We start from the raw sequence: 18,705 nt of genomic DNA, 5'->3' as shown, positions 1-18,705 counted from the left end.
CCAATTCCTACAGGGTTTTCCCCCATGCAACCAAACAATGCTCTGACACCAGCTGGGTGTCCTAAAATTCAACTCAATTCTGACACTATCTACCCAGAAATAGTATCAGATTCCACAGGTTAAGGGTTCAGTCCCACAAGACTACCCCCACCAGCCAACTTCAGATGCCAATCACAAGCGCAGGTTGTCAACTGTGCTTCTGACCATCTGGCTACTGACTGGAGGTTCCAATGACCCCCTTCAACTCAGAGTGCCAATCACAAGCCCAGGTTGTTACCTGTACTTCTGACCAACTGGCTATAAATCAGAGGTTCCCATGACTCCCTCCTTGGGTTCAATTAATTTGCTAGAGCAACTCGTGAGACTCAGGAAACTCATTTATTCACCAAGTTACTGGTTTATTACAAAGTATATAACTCAGGAATAGCCAGATGGAGGAGATGCATAGGGCAAGGTACGTGGGAACGGGTGTGGAGCTTCCAGGCTCTCTCCAAGCGAGCCATTCTCTCTGAATCTCCTCATGTTCACTAACCCAGAAGCTCTCAGAACCCTGGCCTTTTGAGTTTTTATGGAGGCTTCCTTACATAGGCAGGATTGATTAAATCATTGGCTATTGGCGATTAACTCAATCTCAAACCCCTCTCTCCTCCCCTCCCAGGTATGGAGGTGGTGAAAATTCCAACCCTCTAATCACATGGTTGGCTCCACTGGCAGCCAGCTCCCATCCTTAAGTGAGGTCCAAAAGTTCCCTCATTAACACAACAAAAGACACCATTATAGCTGTCCTCACTTCGGAAATTCCAAGGGATTTAGGAGCTCTGTGCCAGAAACAGGGCTGAAGACCAAATGTGTGTTTGTTACAAATCACAATATCACAAGAGGCCAAAAAAAAGAGTCTTAGTAGGAAAATAGAACAAAGAAGGTAGCACGCACCAACTGTTTATCAAACCAGGCACAGTGTTAAGCATGTGACATATATTGTGTTGTTTAATCCTCTATCAGGTGGAAATTATCATCAAGCCTACTTTATAGACGAATAAACTGAGGTTCAGATGTATTTGTGGATTTGCTCATAACGACTCAGCGAGTGACTGAAAGAGGTGGAATCCAATCTGGGTTTGTAGGATCCCAAAATCTATGCTATTACAATGTGCATAAGTGTTAATTCCAAATGGATTTCACTCCTTTCCTTTCATGGATATTTAGGTGGGGTGAGAGGTCAAAGGAAGGAGAGACAATCTAAATCAAACCACTCACAACCATTTGCCTTTCTCACTTTTGATTTTCTAATAACACACCTTTGAAAAAGAAACACATCTCTCAAACCTAGTATTTTTATGAAGTTCGTAGATTATAATAATTCTTATCAATTTGAAGATATAAATATCAAATTATCTACTGTCTTGGAAAACTAGATTAAGTTCACAAACTAAGGTGGCTCTGAGGTTCTTTCACTGTTACAATAAAGCAGTTCAGAAAAAGATAAATAGAATAAAATTATTCCTTTTGGAAAAATATAAAACTTTCATAAAAAATCTGTTTCTAGCGAGTCAATATGGAATTTGTCACTAATCATTTTAAACTATGCCCTTTTATGCTTCTTCTGTCTCTTTTAGCTTTCTGAGTAGTTCTTTGATGTAACAAAGACAGTTTCAGACAAGATTTCAGTTCATCTGGAAAAAAAGGTTTAAGTCTGGAGGCAAAATGCAGTGTATTTAAAATTTATATACTCTATAATGCCTTTGTTCTGAACTTGAAGATCCTGCAAAACTTCTAAGCTTCTTTGCCTTCCTCCTCTAAGCTCATTTGTTCTTCCTTGGCTTATTATCATGCAACTGTGACTTTAACTGGTGGTTCCATCGTTTAACTACATGCAGAGTCATGGCTGACCCTTTCTGATCAATTGCCAATCCATACAGGTTTGACTGATAAAAGAGCCAATTAGATTTAAGCAAATTAAGGGACATCACCAATGTCAACCACTTATTAAACTGAATGCTGAATTCCATGCATACAAAGCACTAATGCACTGAGCCCCATTAAGAGTTGAAATCCTAACCCCATTAGTAACTCCCAACCTTGAAGGGGTAAAGGTCATAGGAAAGTTTCATATTTATGGATTAACATTTGGATTCTGTTTTTATTTTTTTAATTCTTTTCCTAGAACTCTTGAACTTGCACTACAATGCTATTCAAGAGCTAGGATTAAATATATTCTTCATTTCTAAGAGTATCTCGGTGCTAAATAAGAGCATTGTGTTATTACAAACAACCTGAAATATAGTAATTGTAGAAATACAGAAACCTGAGTACACAGAAGTAGGTAAGGATATGCTACATAATTGGAAAAAACAAAACAAAAAAATCCAACTCCTCCAGTTGATCAAACAACGTTTCAAATGAATTTTTCAAATAAAAAATGTGCTATTTGGGATTTGCCACTGTCTACCTATGTGCCGAGCTATTGGTTACATGATCTCACTTGCCTTAATTTCTATCTTCAAAATAACTCTTTTATCATATTGTTTAATCATATTTTGGGGTTTTTTGGGGGGTTAGTCAAAGTTAAAAGTTTTATTTTTTTAATAAAATTAATTTCATTAAACAACTATAACAGCAAAGAAACAGAAAGATGTGATAGAATTAACTAGGATTTGAAATGAGACATTGTTGGACTTTTGTTTTTAAAATCTTTTTCTGGCTTTACTGAGGCATAATTGGTATACAAACAACTGCACATTGATCTTTTTTTTTTTAATCAGAAAATTAGAGAAAGCTAGTATCAAATAAGATGTTTCATGACCATCAACTAAGAGACGATGTACCAGGGTAAAATTCTTTGAACCATGTTCTCTTATCTCTCCTTTCCAAATTCCTACGTAAACCAATGTCTGTTATCCTCTGCTTATCAAGAAATGTAACCATAATAGGGAAGAAATCAGAGTGATGAGTCCGTGCAATTTGAGAATATGTCTTTCCTCCAATACTCTCGCCCTCCTTACAGTCTGGACCCATAATTACATCTGCATGGCCACAGCATTTCTACATTGGACAATAGTGTACGGAAGAGGTCACATTTTCCATAGCTGGCTACAATATAAGGTTGCTCGGGTAGAAGACAAGGCCTGAGCAGGCCTGAGCAATGATAAACTTACAATTTAAAACTGGTAATTAAACTATCTTGACTGATTTATTTATTCATTCACTCACCAATTATTCATTACATACCTACCATGTGTCAGGTTTGGTCTAGGCACTGAAGATAAAAATGTGAATAAAAAAACAGTTCCTGCTGTGTAGGATCTTATAACCTGTGATTGTGACAGTCAGATCAGACAGGCAATTTCAATATAATGTTATTGCACTCTGGGATACAAAGGGGCCCTATCTCAGTCTCGGTTGGTAAGAGATGGCTTTCTGATGGACTGATTTCTAAGCTGAAACCTAAAAAATGAGTAAGACTTGGCCAGATCAAAGGAGATTTACCAGGCCACATTTAATAGCAAACATTTGATAAAGAAAATAATTAGCATTTCTGTTTTGCCCAAACCTTCCATTATTATATTTTTAAACTACGTTGAGAGGAAAACGTAACTAAGGGTATTATCATTACAAATCTTGCATAATCCAGCATTGAAAAATACTAGGAATTGAACAACACCATAAAAGAGATCTAATATTGAAATCAAGGAAATAGCAATAATGATAACAATCCAGATATAATGGAAAAGTAAATAGCGTATAGGACCTTCTCTGCCCATAAGTTGGTCGCTTCCGTACACTGGTTCATTTATTATTCATTTCAGTATGAAATACAGTTCACTGGACAAAGGCATGGAAGATTTCTTTAATAACTCTCAGGACTAATTTAATTCTACTTAAACACACATATTCTAGCGAATGCCACATGCTTTTCAGCATGATTTTATGTGTAAATCAGGATAATATGTTTTCAGATCATTAAGTAAAAGGAAGCATGAACTAAAACCTATTTAATCAATGAGGTATCACCTTTAAACTGCTACAAGGTCATAAAAAAGATAATTTCAAAGCTATAAGTTTCCTAATTGTAATCAACAACAATCTAATGATGAAAAAAAGTACATCCTAATGGAGGTAATAAACTTGAGCAAATCACTGTCTGTATTGAAGACATTTTGCTTCCTCTTTTGGTGAAGGGCCACGTCCCCAACTCTGGATTTCTGAGTACACAAAGTGAATGATTGCACTGTGCTGAGTGTGGGCCTGCATTATGCTAACGGCACAGATCAGCATCCACAGAGAGGAGATGAAGATAAGCCTCAGCAGTTGACTGAAGTTCTTCTGGACCACTCTAAAACAATATTATAGTTTCTTCCTGTTTGCATAATATTAACCCTCTACTAACCCACTGACAGATACATTCACGCAGTATGTATTGACTTAGCAATAGGAGCTTGCTATGTTTAACTGAATTATATGAATACACATACATGTATATTACAAATTATTACACCTTATATTCCTAAACACATGAACAATAAATTAAATTAGCCTTATTTTATGAATGTGATGTAAATTTCTGTAAATTACAAACTAAATTGGTGTGAACGCCAAAAAATGAATATAACTCACTAAATATTCCACATATCTTGTTAAGAAGGTGTCACTATGTAACTTAAAAATCTCTGTTAAAGCACTAATTACTCTTTAATATCTAAATATGAATACAAAGTACTATATACCAAGGTATAGAGTCATCACAATTTTCTATCCCTTCCAGCATATTGGGTTAGATTGAAAAATGAAGATGTGAAACCCAAGGTTTCTTTTTTGGTTTTGTTTTGTGTTTTGGTCTCAATTCTTAAACAAGCACCAGTCTAAATTTGATTCCCTTTTTTATTATCAGTTCATGAAATATGATACTATCTGAGTTGATCAGAATCAAAGTCTCTTTCAAGCATTCTTTTCTTACAAAATGTGGCTTCTGCCATGTAGAGTTTCAAATGTTTTGGTAAACATCCACTCACTAATTCTTATAACGTCATAAGAGGTAAATAACAGGGAGTGGATTTTATGATACAGTGGGTAATGAATCTTTCCTTAGGAGAGGAGTTCCATGCAACCTCAAATTAACCTTATTTTCCACTAATGAAGAGGCCTTTGCTGCTCTTACATTCTTTGTGACTGAAGACGGATTTATCCAGCTCTGCAGAATGCTCTTAACAAGACATTACTAAGTGACATTCTCCCTTCGTCCAGAACACACTAGTTCCCGAAGCTCAGCTCCAAGACAGACATTGGGTGTCCTGGAGTCCTTTTCCTTTGGTATTTTTAGAAAATGCACATTCCTGAACACTCAATTGAGAATCATGCTCCTATTATTTTGAAGCATACTTTTTGTTCGAGGGCTGTACATATCAATCTGTGAGGAAGTTTTCTTCCTAGTAATTAGTCCCACGATAGTTAAAACAAGGGTGGAGTTGATTGCAGATCAAAATAATAATTCTGAATAAGTTAGGTCAATTTTTTTTCATAGAAATATTTAAAAATATCCAGATTGCATCAATTTCACATATGAAAGTGACACTATTGAACTGCAATCATTAGGACATGGAATTTAAAGGTGTTTTCCAGTGGTGCGAGTAGTTTTCCTATTCTATTACCTGCACATTGCCTTTTTTTTGACCAAATGGAAAGATTTAGATATACATCTAAACTAGTTTTTTCAAAAAACCAGGAATGAGAACCACTTGTATGAGAAAATTAAAGCTCAAATTGAAGACACAAATTTTGAATCTAAATGAAGTCTCCAACAAAAAACACTCCCCAATCTTCTTAACATGCAAAAAGCAAAAGAGATAGGTGTGTGTCCATATACATACATACACACACAATGCGAGATGAAAACAGTCTTAACAAAACAATAAAACAACATCAATACAAGAGTTTCAATAAAACAAAACAATAATGACCAAAACAACCAGGAATACAGTTGAGCCTTTCAGTTCTAAAAAAATTTAATTCCAGGGTCTGGCCCGATGGCATAGTGGTTAAGTTCACGTACTCCACTTCAGCGGCCTGGGGTTCGCAGGCTTGGATGCCGGGTGCAGACCTGCACACCACTCATCAAGCCGTGCTGTGGCGGCATCCCATGTACAAAATAGAGGAAGATTGGCACAGACGTTAGCTCAGGGCCAATCTTCCTGACCAAAAAAAAAAAAAAAGAAAAAAAATTAATTCTAACAATAAACAAGATGTTCATTGGAGACTTAGTTCTAGGGCATTTATATAAAATTAGATAGCCAACGTCGTTCATAGACTTACCCCCTGGCGGCATTGCAATCATTATGGGATCACTTATCAAGCTGCCTTGGTTATTTGAAACATTCATTTGTACAGTATAGTTAGTAAAAGGAACCAACCCATCGATGAGCACCCAAAGGTTGGTCTCTTCACCTCTATGCATGATTTGTGTGCCGTTCAGAAGAGTATAGTTATTATCTGCTGATTAAAAAAGAAAATAATTAAAATTAGTGTATATTTAAGGATTCTTTCTTGCTATTATTGGAATATTTTCTTGGCTTCCTAAATATACAGTACTAAATAAAACTATAATATCACCACCTTGAGAGGCATTACATCTGTTACTATCAATGTACATACTTTTATTTTACTATTTTGTGAACAATATTTTGTGAGTTAATATTTTGCTCTCTATTTATTCATCACAGGGATCAAAATAACTGGGCTGATATTCTAAGACAGTATAAAGCCATATCACAAGTATCAAGCATATAAGTAAAAATACTGTGTGGACATATAAAGTGATTACTTGATGGATTATTTACAAATATTTGAGGGTTGTTTTTTAATCCTTGAATTTTCTTTGATGTGCAGACTGGGGAGAAATCACACTCTTTTCCCCCAGATAGAATGGTTCTAGATACAAATAGGATACTCAAAATTATGTGTCAGACATTTCATCTAGCATCAGTTGGGGTCTTTTCTGCTCATTTTGCTTGAGAGAGAAGTTGACTGCTTTCTATCTAATACCTCTTTAAATTAGAATTGGTCAGAATATCCTGAAGAGCTACTGGGGATAGGAAGTTATATGTGCCCATTTTGTTCAGATCTATTTTTTAGCTCTGTGGGGAAATGCAGAAGCAGTCTGGCTGTATAAGGGAATCACCGTCAATGTACCATCACTGGGTCCCACCACCACGATCCTTCCAGTACATCAGCAAACCATTCTCAAATCTTAGTGTTTCCAGGATACAGGAAAATACTGCTGCCTATTAACAGTGTTTTGTCTCCCTCTCCTATGCAGCAGCGTTATGTTCAAGGTTAAGAAGAGCTATAAATTAGACTTAAATTAAGAAAAAGGGAGGCCAGCCTGGTGGCATAGTGGTTAAGTTTGTGTGCTCTGCTTCAGAGGCCCGGGGTTTGCAGGTTCGGATCCCGGGCGCAGACCGACGCACCGCTTATCAAGCCATGCTGTGGCAGGAATCCCACATAGAATAGAGGAAGATGTGTACACATGTTAGCTCAGGGCTAATCTTCCTCACCAAAAAAAAAAAAAAAGGAAAAAGGCTACAACTGAAAATTATACTGTAACATTTATTTCACTTTCTGTGTTAGATGCTTTCTTGAAAAGTTTACGTGAGGAAAATTTTCAAAATATTGCTTAATTTTAGTAAATTTAATTATAATTACTCTTAAAACACAGAAAAAAAGAACCCCTAAGAATAGTAATATTTACTTCAAATAGCCTTCTTCTTTTGCCAGAACACTTTCCATTATATGTATCTTTAATCTTACCCGTGCGAATTCTACAAATATAGGCAAACAAATAAAAAACACACACGATGTTGGACTTCAAGCAGAAAGCATATTTGCAAAGTCTCCAGATACTGATATAATCTTTATTGATTAAATGTTTAAAAAAGTAAAAGATGACCACCTAGGAAAAGTTATCTTGCATTGTACAGCAAACAAAATTTAGTAGTTGCAATATTTCCAAAAAATATGTTTCTACACAGTTGAGTAGCAGAGTATAGTGCAAAGGAAAGTACACAAATTTGGCTGTCAGAGAGGTTTGCATTTGAATCTATCCTTTGTCATTCTTGAATAGTGTGCTGTTTGCTAAGTTACTTAATATTTCTGAAGCTCAGGTTTTTCATCTGTGAACTGAGAATGATAATACTTAAATTGCAATGCTACTGTGAAGGGTAAGTGAGATCATTTCTTCACAATATCCAGTACACAACGGTATTCATTAACAGCAGCTAAGAATGTTGTTACTGTTTTTCTTGTAACCCATACAACTGAAACATTCTAGACAAATATTTAGAACTAGCAAGAGATTAAGAATTATACACTCTGTATTTTACTTTCTCAGTAGCAATTAGTTATTACATTCTCCTCCTCCTCCACCCAACAATGTCTTATTAATCAAAATTCTAGGGCTTTTCAGTTAACAAAACAACACTGATTTCATCCACTACCACTAAGCCATTGTCACATCAAATTATACTTCAAACTCTAAAAGTAATAAAGATCAAATGATGCAAAAGAGGATCTCATATCTAGTTATGAGCATTTCCATGAAATGTGGGTAAGGCAAATAAAACTTTAAAAATATACAAAATTTTTCAAAAACTATTTATAATAATTTTGGGATGGTGGATACTGCTGAAAACATTATTGTTGCAAAATACACAGGTATAAATTAAGTGTTTTCCATCACCAGAAGAAATTCCTAGTGTCATGCAAGAATTTATTACTCCAAACTTGATATTGGCACATCCAAAGGAGTGGTTTATTCCAAAAGGAACAAATAGTACTTATGGGCTAAAACATGGGAATAGTAATTTCTATTCATTTTTAATAAGACAAGATAAAGACATATTCACAGCTTGAGAATGGTTTTAAGTTCCTAAAATGGAAGTAGACAACACAGCTATATATGTGTAACACATATTAGCAAAAAGTTCTGAAACTTGCAAAGCAGTCTTGATAATTTCACTATGCATTGCAAAGATATTTCCGAATTATGCTATATTAGCTCTCATAGGTTCTTTGCCACTAGTCAACTTGGTTTGATAGATTTTTGAGCTCCAACTGCATGCAGGAAGTAGACTTTGATAGGTGCTAACAACAATACGCCCAAAATTTGTAAGACAGTTCCTGCACTCCAGAAACCTGGTTAAGATGAAATACGAATCCTTTCTAATCATGTCTAAGAAAACTTACGTTATCCACATTTGAAGACCTCTTCAAGTTCCCATAATATCTAGCTCCTTGGAAGCATTTTCAGTTATAGCTGAGACAACTGCTGCTGTTGTCACATGCCTAGTTGTAAAACTTCAAAAAGGTCAGCTTGTCCTACGAGACCCAGGCAGATTCTCAACTGCCTCTGAAGTAATACAACCGTGCGCATTTCACAAAAGATTGAAAATCGCAAAACAGCGATGAAAATTCTAAAAATAAGCCAAGAGAATACAATTTTACAATATTTAAACCAGGTGTAAATGTAAAATCAATGAGTAAACATCTCTGATTATAATCTCAGGGAGGTTTTGTTTGTTTTTGAAGCAAATTTCTAGCTGTAAAACAAACACTATTGCTAGCTTTGCAAATGGCATGGCAGGGGGAAATAATATATTAAGTATCACTTTATTCTAAGTTTCCCAGATAACATTAATACATGGTAATTATACAATTAGTTGTAACATTAAGTTCCAGTTATAGAACAATGATTACTCAGTAATTATAAGAAGTGTATAATTACTCAATAATTATGAGAAGTATGCAATTACATAACCATTTTGCTCAGCTCAAAAAAGAACTTGTACATCTCCAGGAACCACGCTGCTGAGTGAGTCTAATGTTCCCTCATCTCCATGGACATACGCTCAATTCGCAGACCTAGAGCACCTGACAGGATTTCAACCCTCAACAAAGCTCAAAAACCTCCGGATTCAAAACCAAAACAGGATCCACCCGTGTCAGCTCTTCCTCCACTTCCTTCTCCCTGCCCTCTCTTTCTTTGAACTTTACCATTTTGGGCTCCTAGATATTGGGGGAAAATTCTTAAAATGCAGGTCCTCTGATCCCTCCTCTTGAAAGGGTTGTGCCTTACCCCTTTTCTCTGCATCAACTTTGTTTTCAGTGGGCTGGAAAATTCAGCGCCGTTGGTTCAGCCTCAAGAATCAAGCTAGAAAATGCTAAAACGATAAGCATTTCCTATCACTGGTGACCATTTCTGTCTGGTCGGCCTCAGTGCTGACCTATTTGTGAGTATAAGTGGATGGTGCATGTCCATTGAAGCTGCTATGCTCTGGAACCACAACTCCCTATCACCCTGCCCCCAAGTGCTATGAGCTTGAAGAGGAGTTCTCCTCACCCACCGTCTTTGGCTGGGGTTTGTGCCACTGGGCTTTAACTGGGGATTGTACTAAACCCTGTGTAGAATGAGGTTGTCTATACCAGTGTTCCAGGGTCCACCTACATCAAAATCACCTGAGGGTACTTCATAAAGATTCTCATACCTGAGTTCTACCCCAGACCTACTGAATGAGAATATCAGAGGGTAGGGCCCTCGAATTACTTGGTGATTCTTCTTAACCATGCAGAACTATTGACTTTAGGGTTATTTAATCCATGTTCAAGCTGGTCTTAAAGTAATAATCAAAATTCATTTCTTCTGCTTCTAAAAATAATCAGGTCACATTTGGCATCCTTATCAATGATGCCTTTACAGTCTAGCTTGCGGCTATAAATTGTTTACTCTATTAGTGAAATAATGCATCTTCAGAAAGCATAAAGCTAACTCTTAAAACAGATCTATCTTACAGACTACAAAATTTAGTATGGTTGTTCTATAAGGAGTTTAAAAATATGCATAAAAATAATTTTAAAAATGAGTAATCATTATTGTACACCTGAGAATAATAACTTTAAGATTTCTGATTTAAGTATTTCTTTCTCTCTCTCTCTCTCTTCACTGAGGATGCAGGGGAAGGAAAGAGTCTTTGTATATTGCCTGACATCATGCGTCACAAGAAAAAACACATTTTGTATAGATCAAGTAAAATTTTAAATAAACTCCTCGATGCTGTTCCAGGATACTCCACATTGCAAAGGATTTTCAAAAAGGTTAATTCATTCAGTCCTACTTTTCATTTTTATTTTGAAGAAAATTGTTAAAGGAAGAAATGACCAAAATAAATCTCACACTCAACAGATTGCACTTGTAAAGAACTTTTTATTCAGCTTCAAATATGAAGTCCTACTAAAATGTCAACAACATTAATGCCATTTTCTAAGGCTAAAATCTTACTTTGCGTGTTCTTGCTTGTTGAATAGTAAGACATTTTCTACATAATTATTTTTTAAGCAAAAAGCAGCATAAATAGATATTTTCCCATGTATGATTCAGGGATGCGTAAATGATTGCTGTCCTGGGAGTATCATCCTACAGGGTTCTCCAGATTGAAATAACATAAATGGGTATCCTTTCCCATTCTTGTTATAATCATTGTCACAAGAATTTTAATGCACCATATATTCCATAATTTTTTTTTCCTCTGTGCTGTACTGCTCTGACCTTTTCAATATTCTATAATTTGACTGGCTGGCCATTTCAGTCCTCTGCTTTTTACAGCCTTATTAACTTGTAGGAAAGAGGTGAAATGAACAACCAATCAGAATACCTAATATTGCAAAGGTCAGCCTAGTGTTGTACAGTATCATCACACACAGAAGACTGTACGCCAGGCATTAACATCCTGATATCTTATTCATGTGACAAAGATTCTAACAAGAACAGAAAATGGCACAACATGAATCCATTCTCTCGACAAAGATTATAATGAGAAATGACAGCCAACAAACCAAACTGATTCTTGTTACCTTGTGAGCATTTTCTGTGTCAGCCCTGGTTCTGCTTTAACTTAGCCTTTTTCTGAATCCAATTACACCCGAAGGTAGAAAAGGCATTAACTAATTTTCCCACTTCCTGCCATAAAAAAGAAAATGCTAGGGGCCGGCCCGGTGGCGCAAGCGGTTGGGTGCGCGCGCTCCGCTGCGGCGGCCCGGGGTTCGCTGGTTCGGATCCTGGGCGTGCACCGACGCACTGCTTTGGCAAGCCATGCTGTGACGGCGTCCCATATAAAGTGGAGGAGGATGGGCACGGATGTTAGCCCAGGGCCGTCTTCCTCGGCAAAAAAAGAGGAAGATTGGCGGATGTTAGCACAGGGCTGATCTCCTCACAAAAAAAAAAAAAAGAAAAGAAAATGCTATATTTTTCCTGTATTGAGGTCTCAATTTTAGTGTTGTTCAGCTCCACTTCACTATCAGAGAACTCTGCCAATACCAAAATCAAAAGACATCGAGTGGCATCCTGCAGATCCGGGCAACGTGGAAAATAAGGCCTCATGTGAGCTAAGAATTCTAGATCATTCTAGATAGCACATATTAATATTTAAGTTAGTATTATGTGTTCTTTCTTAGACTATTAATTCAAATTATTTTACCCAAAAGGTAAGTACATCCTCCAAGCCTCATTATTCTAATAGATCTCACTTCAGTAGAGATCTGAAAGGTTCTAGTTGTTTAAGTTAACACATGGTTAAAGGGACCTATTCCAGGGCTGGCCTCATGGCCTGGTGGTTAAGTTCGGTGTGCTCCACTTTGGCAGCCTGGGTTCAGATCCTGGGCACAGATCTACACCACTCATCGGTGGCCATGCTGTGCCGGCGACCCGCATGCAAAATAGAGGGATATTGGCACAAATGTTAGCTCAGGGCGAATCTTTTTCAGCAAAACAAAACAAAATAAAAACAAACAAACAAACCAAACAAGGGACCTATTCCTGGCCTTAAATTTTTGCCAACGTGGAAAATATTTATATATACCTACATAGCTGTCTTCTCCACAGAACATTTTGAAAGAGAAAGAAATAAGTAGCCTGTGAACCACTTAGCCCTCTGAGAAGGACAGTGCTCTATTAATGCATTATATTTCTTATCATTATTGTAATTACTCTGATGTGATTTTTAATTAGTTGTCATCTAGGAAAAGCTGTACTTCTTTGATTCCTCTTTAAAGTGGTCATTCCGCTAGAACGACAATTGTATTCAGGGAATAAATACATGGAATATTTCATCGGCTCCCAAAAAGATGCTTCAGAGACATTTGCCCTGAGTCTGTGCTCATGCAAGAGCAAGAACAGCTCTATAGATACTGAGGATCTGTTTGTTTTGCTCTGTTTTGATTGTTTTTAAATGTATACCTAATGTTTCACAATTACCCTTCCAAATATTTTAAATATCATTTTTTAAAGTCCTTTGCAGCATGGTTTCTTCTCATCAACTTTATGTACCACAGTCAGATTTTCCTAAACGGATCTCATTTTATTAACATCAGAAAAGAATTATATATATTTATTTAAAGAGTGAATTCAGAGATTTATTATGACTGCAGTAAATTGGAGAAGTATGGCTTATTTTCGTTACCTATATTGTATTCCCACAAGTCAGATTTTTTTTCTACCTTGACTTATTTTTTCCCCATTTGGACAAAGTGTTATTTTTCTGAATGAACCAACGGTTGCCGTTATCTCAATCAGCTAAGAGCTATTTGGACAAATGTGCTCCCATAGAAAGTGGTCTCCAGCTTCCAAGCTAAACACTGGCCATGAACATGGCTAATTGATTAACAGAAGATGTTGTCTCCTTTCAGAGTTCTAGTACAGCCTTAAACGTACTGAAAATGCTGAGGCTTTAGTTCAGCTGTGATCACGTAGATAACTCAACAACCATTACTGACCACAGAGCGGAGTCTACCACCAATTCTTAATGAAATGTTTATAGTTTTTTTTTTTAGTTACTTAGATATATGTACTTGAGACAGATCCTCCAATAAAGAAGAGCAACCATTCTGGGAGCACAGTATTTGGCTGAGAATGTTATGTTTTGCTGGTGACTTCTACCTGCTTTCTTTGCTAGAGTCACCTAGTCACGTGTTCCTGTACTAGATATCTATTGCCGTGTAATGATATTATCACAAATTTAGCAGCTCAAAACAATGTATATTTCTTATCTCACAGTTTCTGTGGGTCAGGAGTCTGTGCACACCTTAGAACTGGGTCCTCTGCTCAGGATCTCACAAGACTGCACTTAAGGCGTTGGCTGGGATTGACGTCTCATCTCAAGGCTCCACTAGGGAAGGATCCTCTGCAGCTCAGAGGGTTGTTGGCAGCATTCAGTTCCTGACAGGCTGTTGGCACTGAGGGTCTCAGTTTCTTGCTGGCTGTTTGCTGGAGACTGCCCTCAGTTACTACCTAGCTGCTGGCTGGAGGTTACCCTCATTTTCTTCCCATGTGGGCCTCCCCAACATGGCAGCTTGCTTTATCAAAATTAGCAAGGGAGAGAGTCACCTAGCAAGATGGGTTACAATCTTATGTAATGTTATCACAGAACTCCCATCCCATCCCCTTTGCCATATTCTGTTGGTTGGAAACAAGTCACAGGTTTTGACCACATGCAAGAGGATGGCATTACACAAGGATAGGAGTACCAGAAGGCGGGGATAATCAGATGCCATCTTAGAGTCTGTGTGTTAGTTTCTAAACTGTGGATGTGAATCACCTTGCTGGGAAGAGATTTAGGAATAAATTGTGTAGAGTCTGCAGAGACAGGAAGAGTAGTTGAGACTGGCTGTCCTGCCAACCATTGTGCTGAGTTGAGGGAAGAAGCTGATGTTCCCAGGAATGGGAGATGTATGTGAATGAACGGAGTGGATGTTGCTACAAAGGACCTTTATTTATTTATTTTTTTAATTTTTTGTTTATTGCAGTAACATTGGTTTATAACATTGTATAAATTTCAGGTGTACATCATTATACTTCTATTTCTGCATAGATTACGTCATGTTCACCACCCAAATACTAATTACAACCCGTCACCACACACATGTGCCGAATTATCCCTTTCGCCCTCTCCCCTTTCCCTCTGGTAACCACCAACCCAATCTCTGTCTCTATGTGTTTGTTTATTGTTGTTATTATCTACTACTTAATGAAGGAAATCATACGGTGTTTGACCTTCTCCCTCTGACTTATTTCACTTTGCATAATGCCCTCAAAGGACCTTTAATGGGATCTCAGAGGAGACAGAGAAACTAGATCCCCTAGAATTCGGCCCAATGCATCCATCCATACCCTCTGTTTCACTCCCATCTCCCCATCCCCACCCCAAGGCTATAGACAAGTGCATTAATAGCAACACCCAGTTCTCAAAGTTTAGGTTGAGGGAAGACTAGCACCAGAAAGGAAAAGAAGTATGATGTATTCAGAACAAAAGCAAAGCCTGGACAAAGCTGACCAGATGGATTTGAAGGAAGAAATAACATACTAAATATGCATCCCTATAGCCAAAAGGAAAGAAAGGATCTCAACATAAAAAGACAAATTAACGTGCAGCTCTGGGGGAGAAAATGATACATATTCCCTATAAGACGAAAAAGGATATTGCAGAGCCAGAGAAACAAACAGGAAATTAGAAAAAATCAATAAGTATTTACTAAACAAGTTAGAAAAAGCAAGTGTCAGAATAGAAACAGCTAAAAACTAAATCAATAGCGTGATGGAAAGCCTTGAGATAATCATAATCAAGGCATAAGAAAAAAGATCAAGAAATTATAACAATCATCAGAGAGAAGATGATAGATATATAGAAAGAAAATTATCAAAAACGTAATTCAGGATTTTTTTTTTTTTGTAAACGAAAGCCTAGCTGAAGCTCCTGTGAATACTTGACCATAAGCAGATGCTTCCACCTGGGGACTATGAAGCTTACGGAGTGAAACAATGACTCAGGGTCAGTTAGGGATTCTTCTAGATGTCTCTAGAATCGTTGAGAATGCAGAAGCAGAGCTGCAATTGTCCAGGGCAGTTGAGTGGTGGTGTTGCTGCCAGTGGAGGTGTTCTAGTATATCTTGCCTGAGGCACAAGCTTGTCTGGGCCAAGCTATTTGTGGTTTCCACACTCTCCAGCTTTCTTGACAACTTTTTGAACTGCTCAGTTCTCTTACAATAATTCATTTTGCCTTAATTAACCAGAGTTGTGTCTGTTCTTTGCTACCAAGAAACCATTCATGAATTGAGGAAGTTCTGAAATGATGTTCACCATTTGTTAACCTTGGTTATTTATAGATAATGGGATTTTAGTGAACATTATTTTTCTATATTACATAAATTTTTAAGTTAGCATGCATAATTTTTGTAAAATCAAAATAATCATGAGAAGGTTGAAATATCCAAGGGCAATATATAAATTGTATTTAAATTTATAAATAAATTATAATAAAACCAGGGACCCTCAAACTCCAGCCCACAGGCCAAATTTGGCCAGCTGTCTGTTCTTGTAAATAAAGTTTTATTAGAACACAGACACTTATACTTCTAGGTATTGTCATGCTACAACTGCCCAACTGAGTAACTATGGCAGAGACCACATTGCCTGCGAAGTCTAAAATGTTTACTACGTGGCCCTTTACAGAAAAAGAGTGCCAACCTCGGAATTAAACAATTAAAGTGACTACCTCTTAAAAATGTTCTGCATTTCTAAAGGAAGAGAGTCATTTCCAATTTCCAGATTGATATTCTTGGATAAACTCCTTTTAAAGAGTGGAAAGAACATTTTATTGATAGAGTCCTATCTTATATCACTGCACTGTATTGTCCTTAATGCTTTGAATGTTTTTCATTACTCAGAAGTTATAAATGCAAATTACTAAAGCGGAAAGAAGCAGGAAGAAAATATGTTATAGATAGTTCCTAATTCCACATGCCCAGGAAGTTTGCAAATGGAAATCTAAGTACATTGCTTTGACTATAGTGATGGCTGCTGTTCTAAAGGCTTTAATAAGAGTCACTGAAGAGTAATTAATGACTCTTTGGATGAAAGAAGGATGGGTTTACTGTTTCAACTGCTTCTGAAAGACTTTCAAAGTTAGGTGCCTTCCAGAGGTGATTTGTCCCAAATATGAAACATTCCCTTCCTACAGATCTTGGTGAAAACGAGTAAATGACTAAATAACGCTAAAATATTTGCTGAAAGAAACAAATACAGTGTTAATATTGCCTTCGAATTTATTTTAAGGAAATAATCAGACAAGTGGACCAAATATTGTCTTATTCTAAATACAAGATAATTAATTACAAAATGGTTTAATTGGGCCTATGCAAAAATTTGGCTTAAGAACCAAGAACAGGTGGCTAGATTCAGAGGCAAGAAAACTATAATGTGGTGCCATGAGTCCCAAAATAAGCATTCAATACGTAAAGGATCATAAGATATAAGTTTGTTTGTAAAGCAAAGAGAGTTTGATATATAAATGTTGCTCTCTTGAGCAACAACTTAATCAATTTTGCTCTCTAATTTAAAGTTGAGCTGTTTTTCTCTTTTAAATCCCCCAGATGGTGACTTTCCAGCCTGGATAATTATAGAAACGCATAAAACAGTTTGAATTCCTTCAAAGGCATTTTATTCACCTTAACTGTTTTTCTATTGTTAACCTAGACCAGTTAGTGTGGTTCAGCTATAAAAAAAATGGTAACATCTATGAGAAATAGTTAATCACTTACCTAATGCAGCCTAAGAATGCAGTTTATAGCCATCAATTGTATTCATTGGTTTTATTTAAAGAAAGAATAAAGTTATTTTAAAACTTGCTTCATCTTAAGAAAAATATTGAGAAATTTGAACCATTTATTAACAATGTTATAGTTACATATTTTAATCTTTATCTTTTAATTTTTGCTCATTCTTCAGGCTTCCATTCCAGGCTTTCAGTATACAAATGAAGATTATTATCTGCTTTTTAAACATGTTCATACCTCATAAATGCCAATAAGAATATTCAGTTCCTCAGGGAGATGATCAGAAAGAAACTGGCTAAAAAGCAGACTGGGGGATCTCTAATCCATAATCAAATCTCTAGATTGATTATGTCACTTGCACTTGTATTGATTTCAATTGGAGTAGCTCACCCAAGGGAATAATAAAAATGTGGAATAAAACTGATTTATGAGAACAAAATAAATCCTTTTGTGAGTGGTAATGAATTGGTACTATTTAACCCTTTCAATCACAGAGTAAAAAAACTATTTATTTTTTAAGAATGCTGAGCTCGCCAAAAGAAGTCATATCAGAAATGCCAATACTGCCAAGTGCCATTACACTAAGTTGTAATGCTGGGAAAGAAATGCGGCCCTAAACTTGATGGAAGGCATCATTTGACATACAACATACTTCTGGCTTTCCTGGGCCAACTTCTATGTGTCATCACAAATGATGGACCTGTAGATCCAAAGTATTATGGAATCACTCAACAAATGTTTATTGTACTTATTTACATGATTTATAAGACAGTTGAGAAGTGAGACCAAAATATGGTGGCACATTAACTACTTTTAATTTTTTCCCTTAATATAGATGTTCTTTATTTTACTCAAAACTTAGGATATAACAGTTAATCGAGGGTTATCTCCAGGATAACAGGAACAGGCAGGGGAGACAGCTTTCAGCATAATTAAGGCACATACAAATATTTACCTTAAAGAAAATTAAAAGACCTAGAAAAAATGAGATGATTTATACACATAACCATAACAATTGTTTGATTCTATCAGTTGAGCCAACCAGCCAACCAGTTGATT

General features: G+C 36.5%; 1 protein-coding gene across 1 annotated transcript in view; it reads right to left on the bottom strand.

Annotated features, from left to right (window-relative positions):
* USH2A (usherin) overlaps positions 1–18,705 on the bottom strand; it is a 747,185-nt gene that overhangs the window by 278,713 nt on the left and 449,767 nt on the right. Inside the window, exon 37 of the mRNA XM_058533703.1 lies at positions 6,307–6,486. Coding sequence (XP_058389686.1) covers positions 6,307–6,486 — 180 coding nt within the window. The remainder of the gene's footprint in view (positions 1–6,306; positions 6,487–18,705) is intronic.

Source organism: Diceros bicornis, chromosome 38, assembly GCF_020826845.1.
Source record: "Diceros bicornis minor isolate mBicDic1 chromosome 38, mDicBic1.mat.cur, whole genome shotgun sequence".
NCBI classification, from domain to species: domain Eukaryota; kingdom Metazoa; phylum Chordata; class Mammalia; order Perissodactyla; family Rhinocerotidae; genus Diceros; species Diceros bicornis.
Note: the sequence above shows the minus strand (reverse complement) of the source record. Positions and strands in the feature narration are given on the sequence as shown.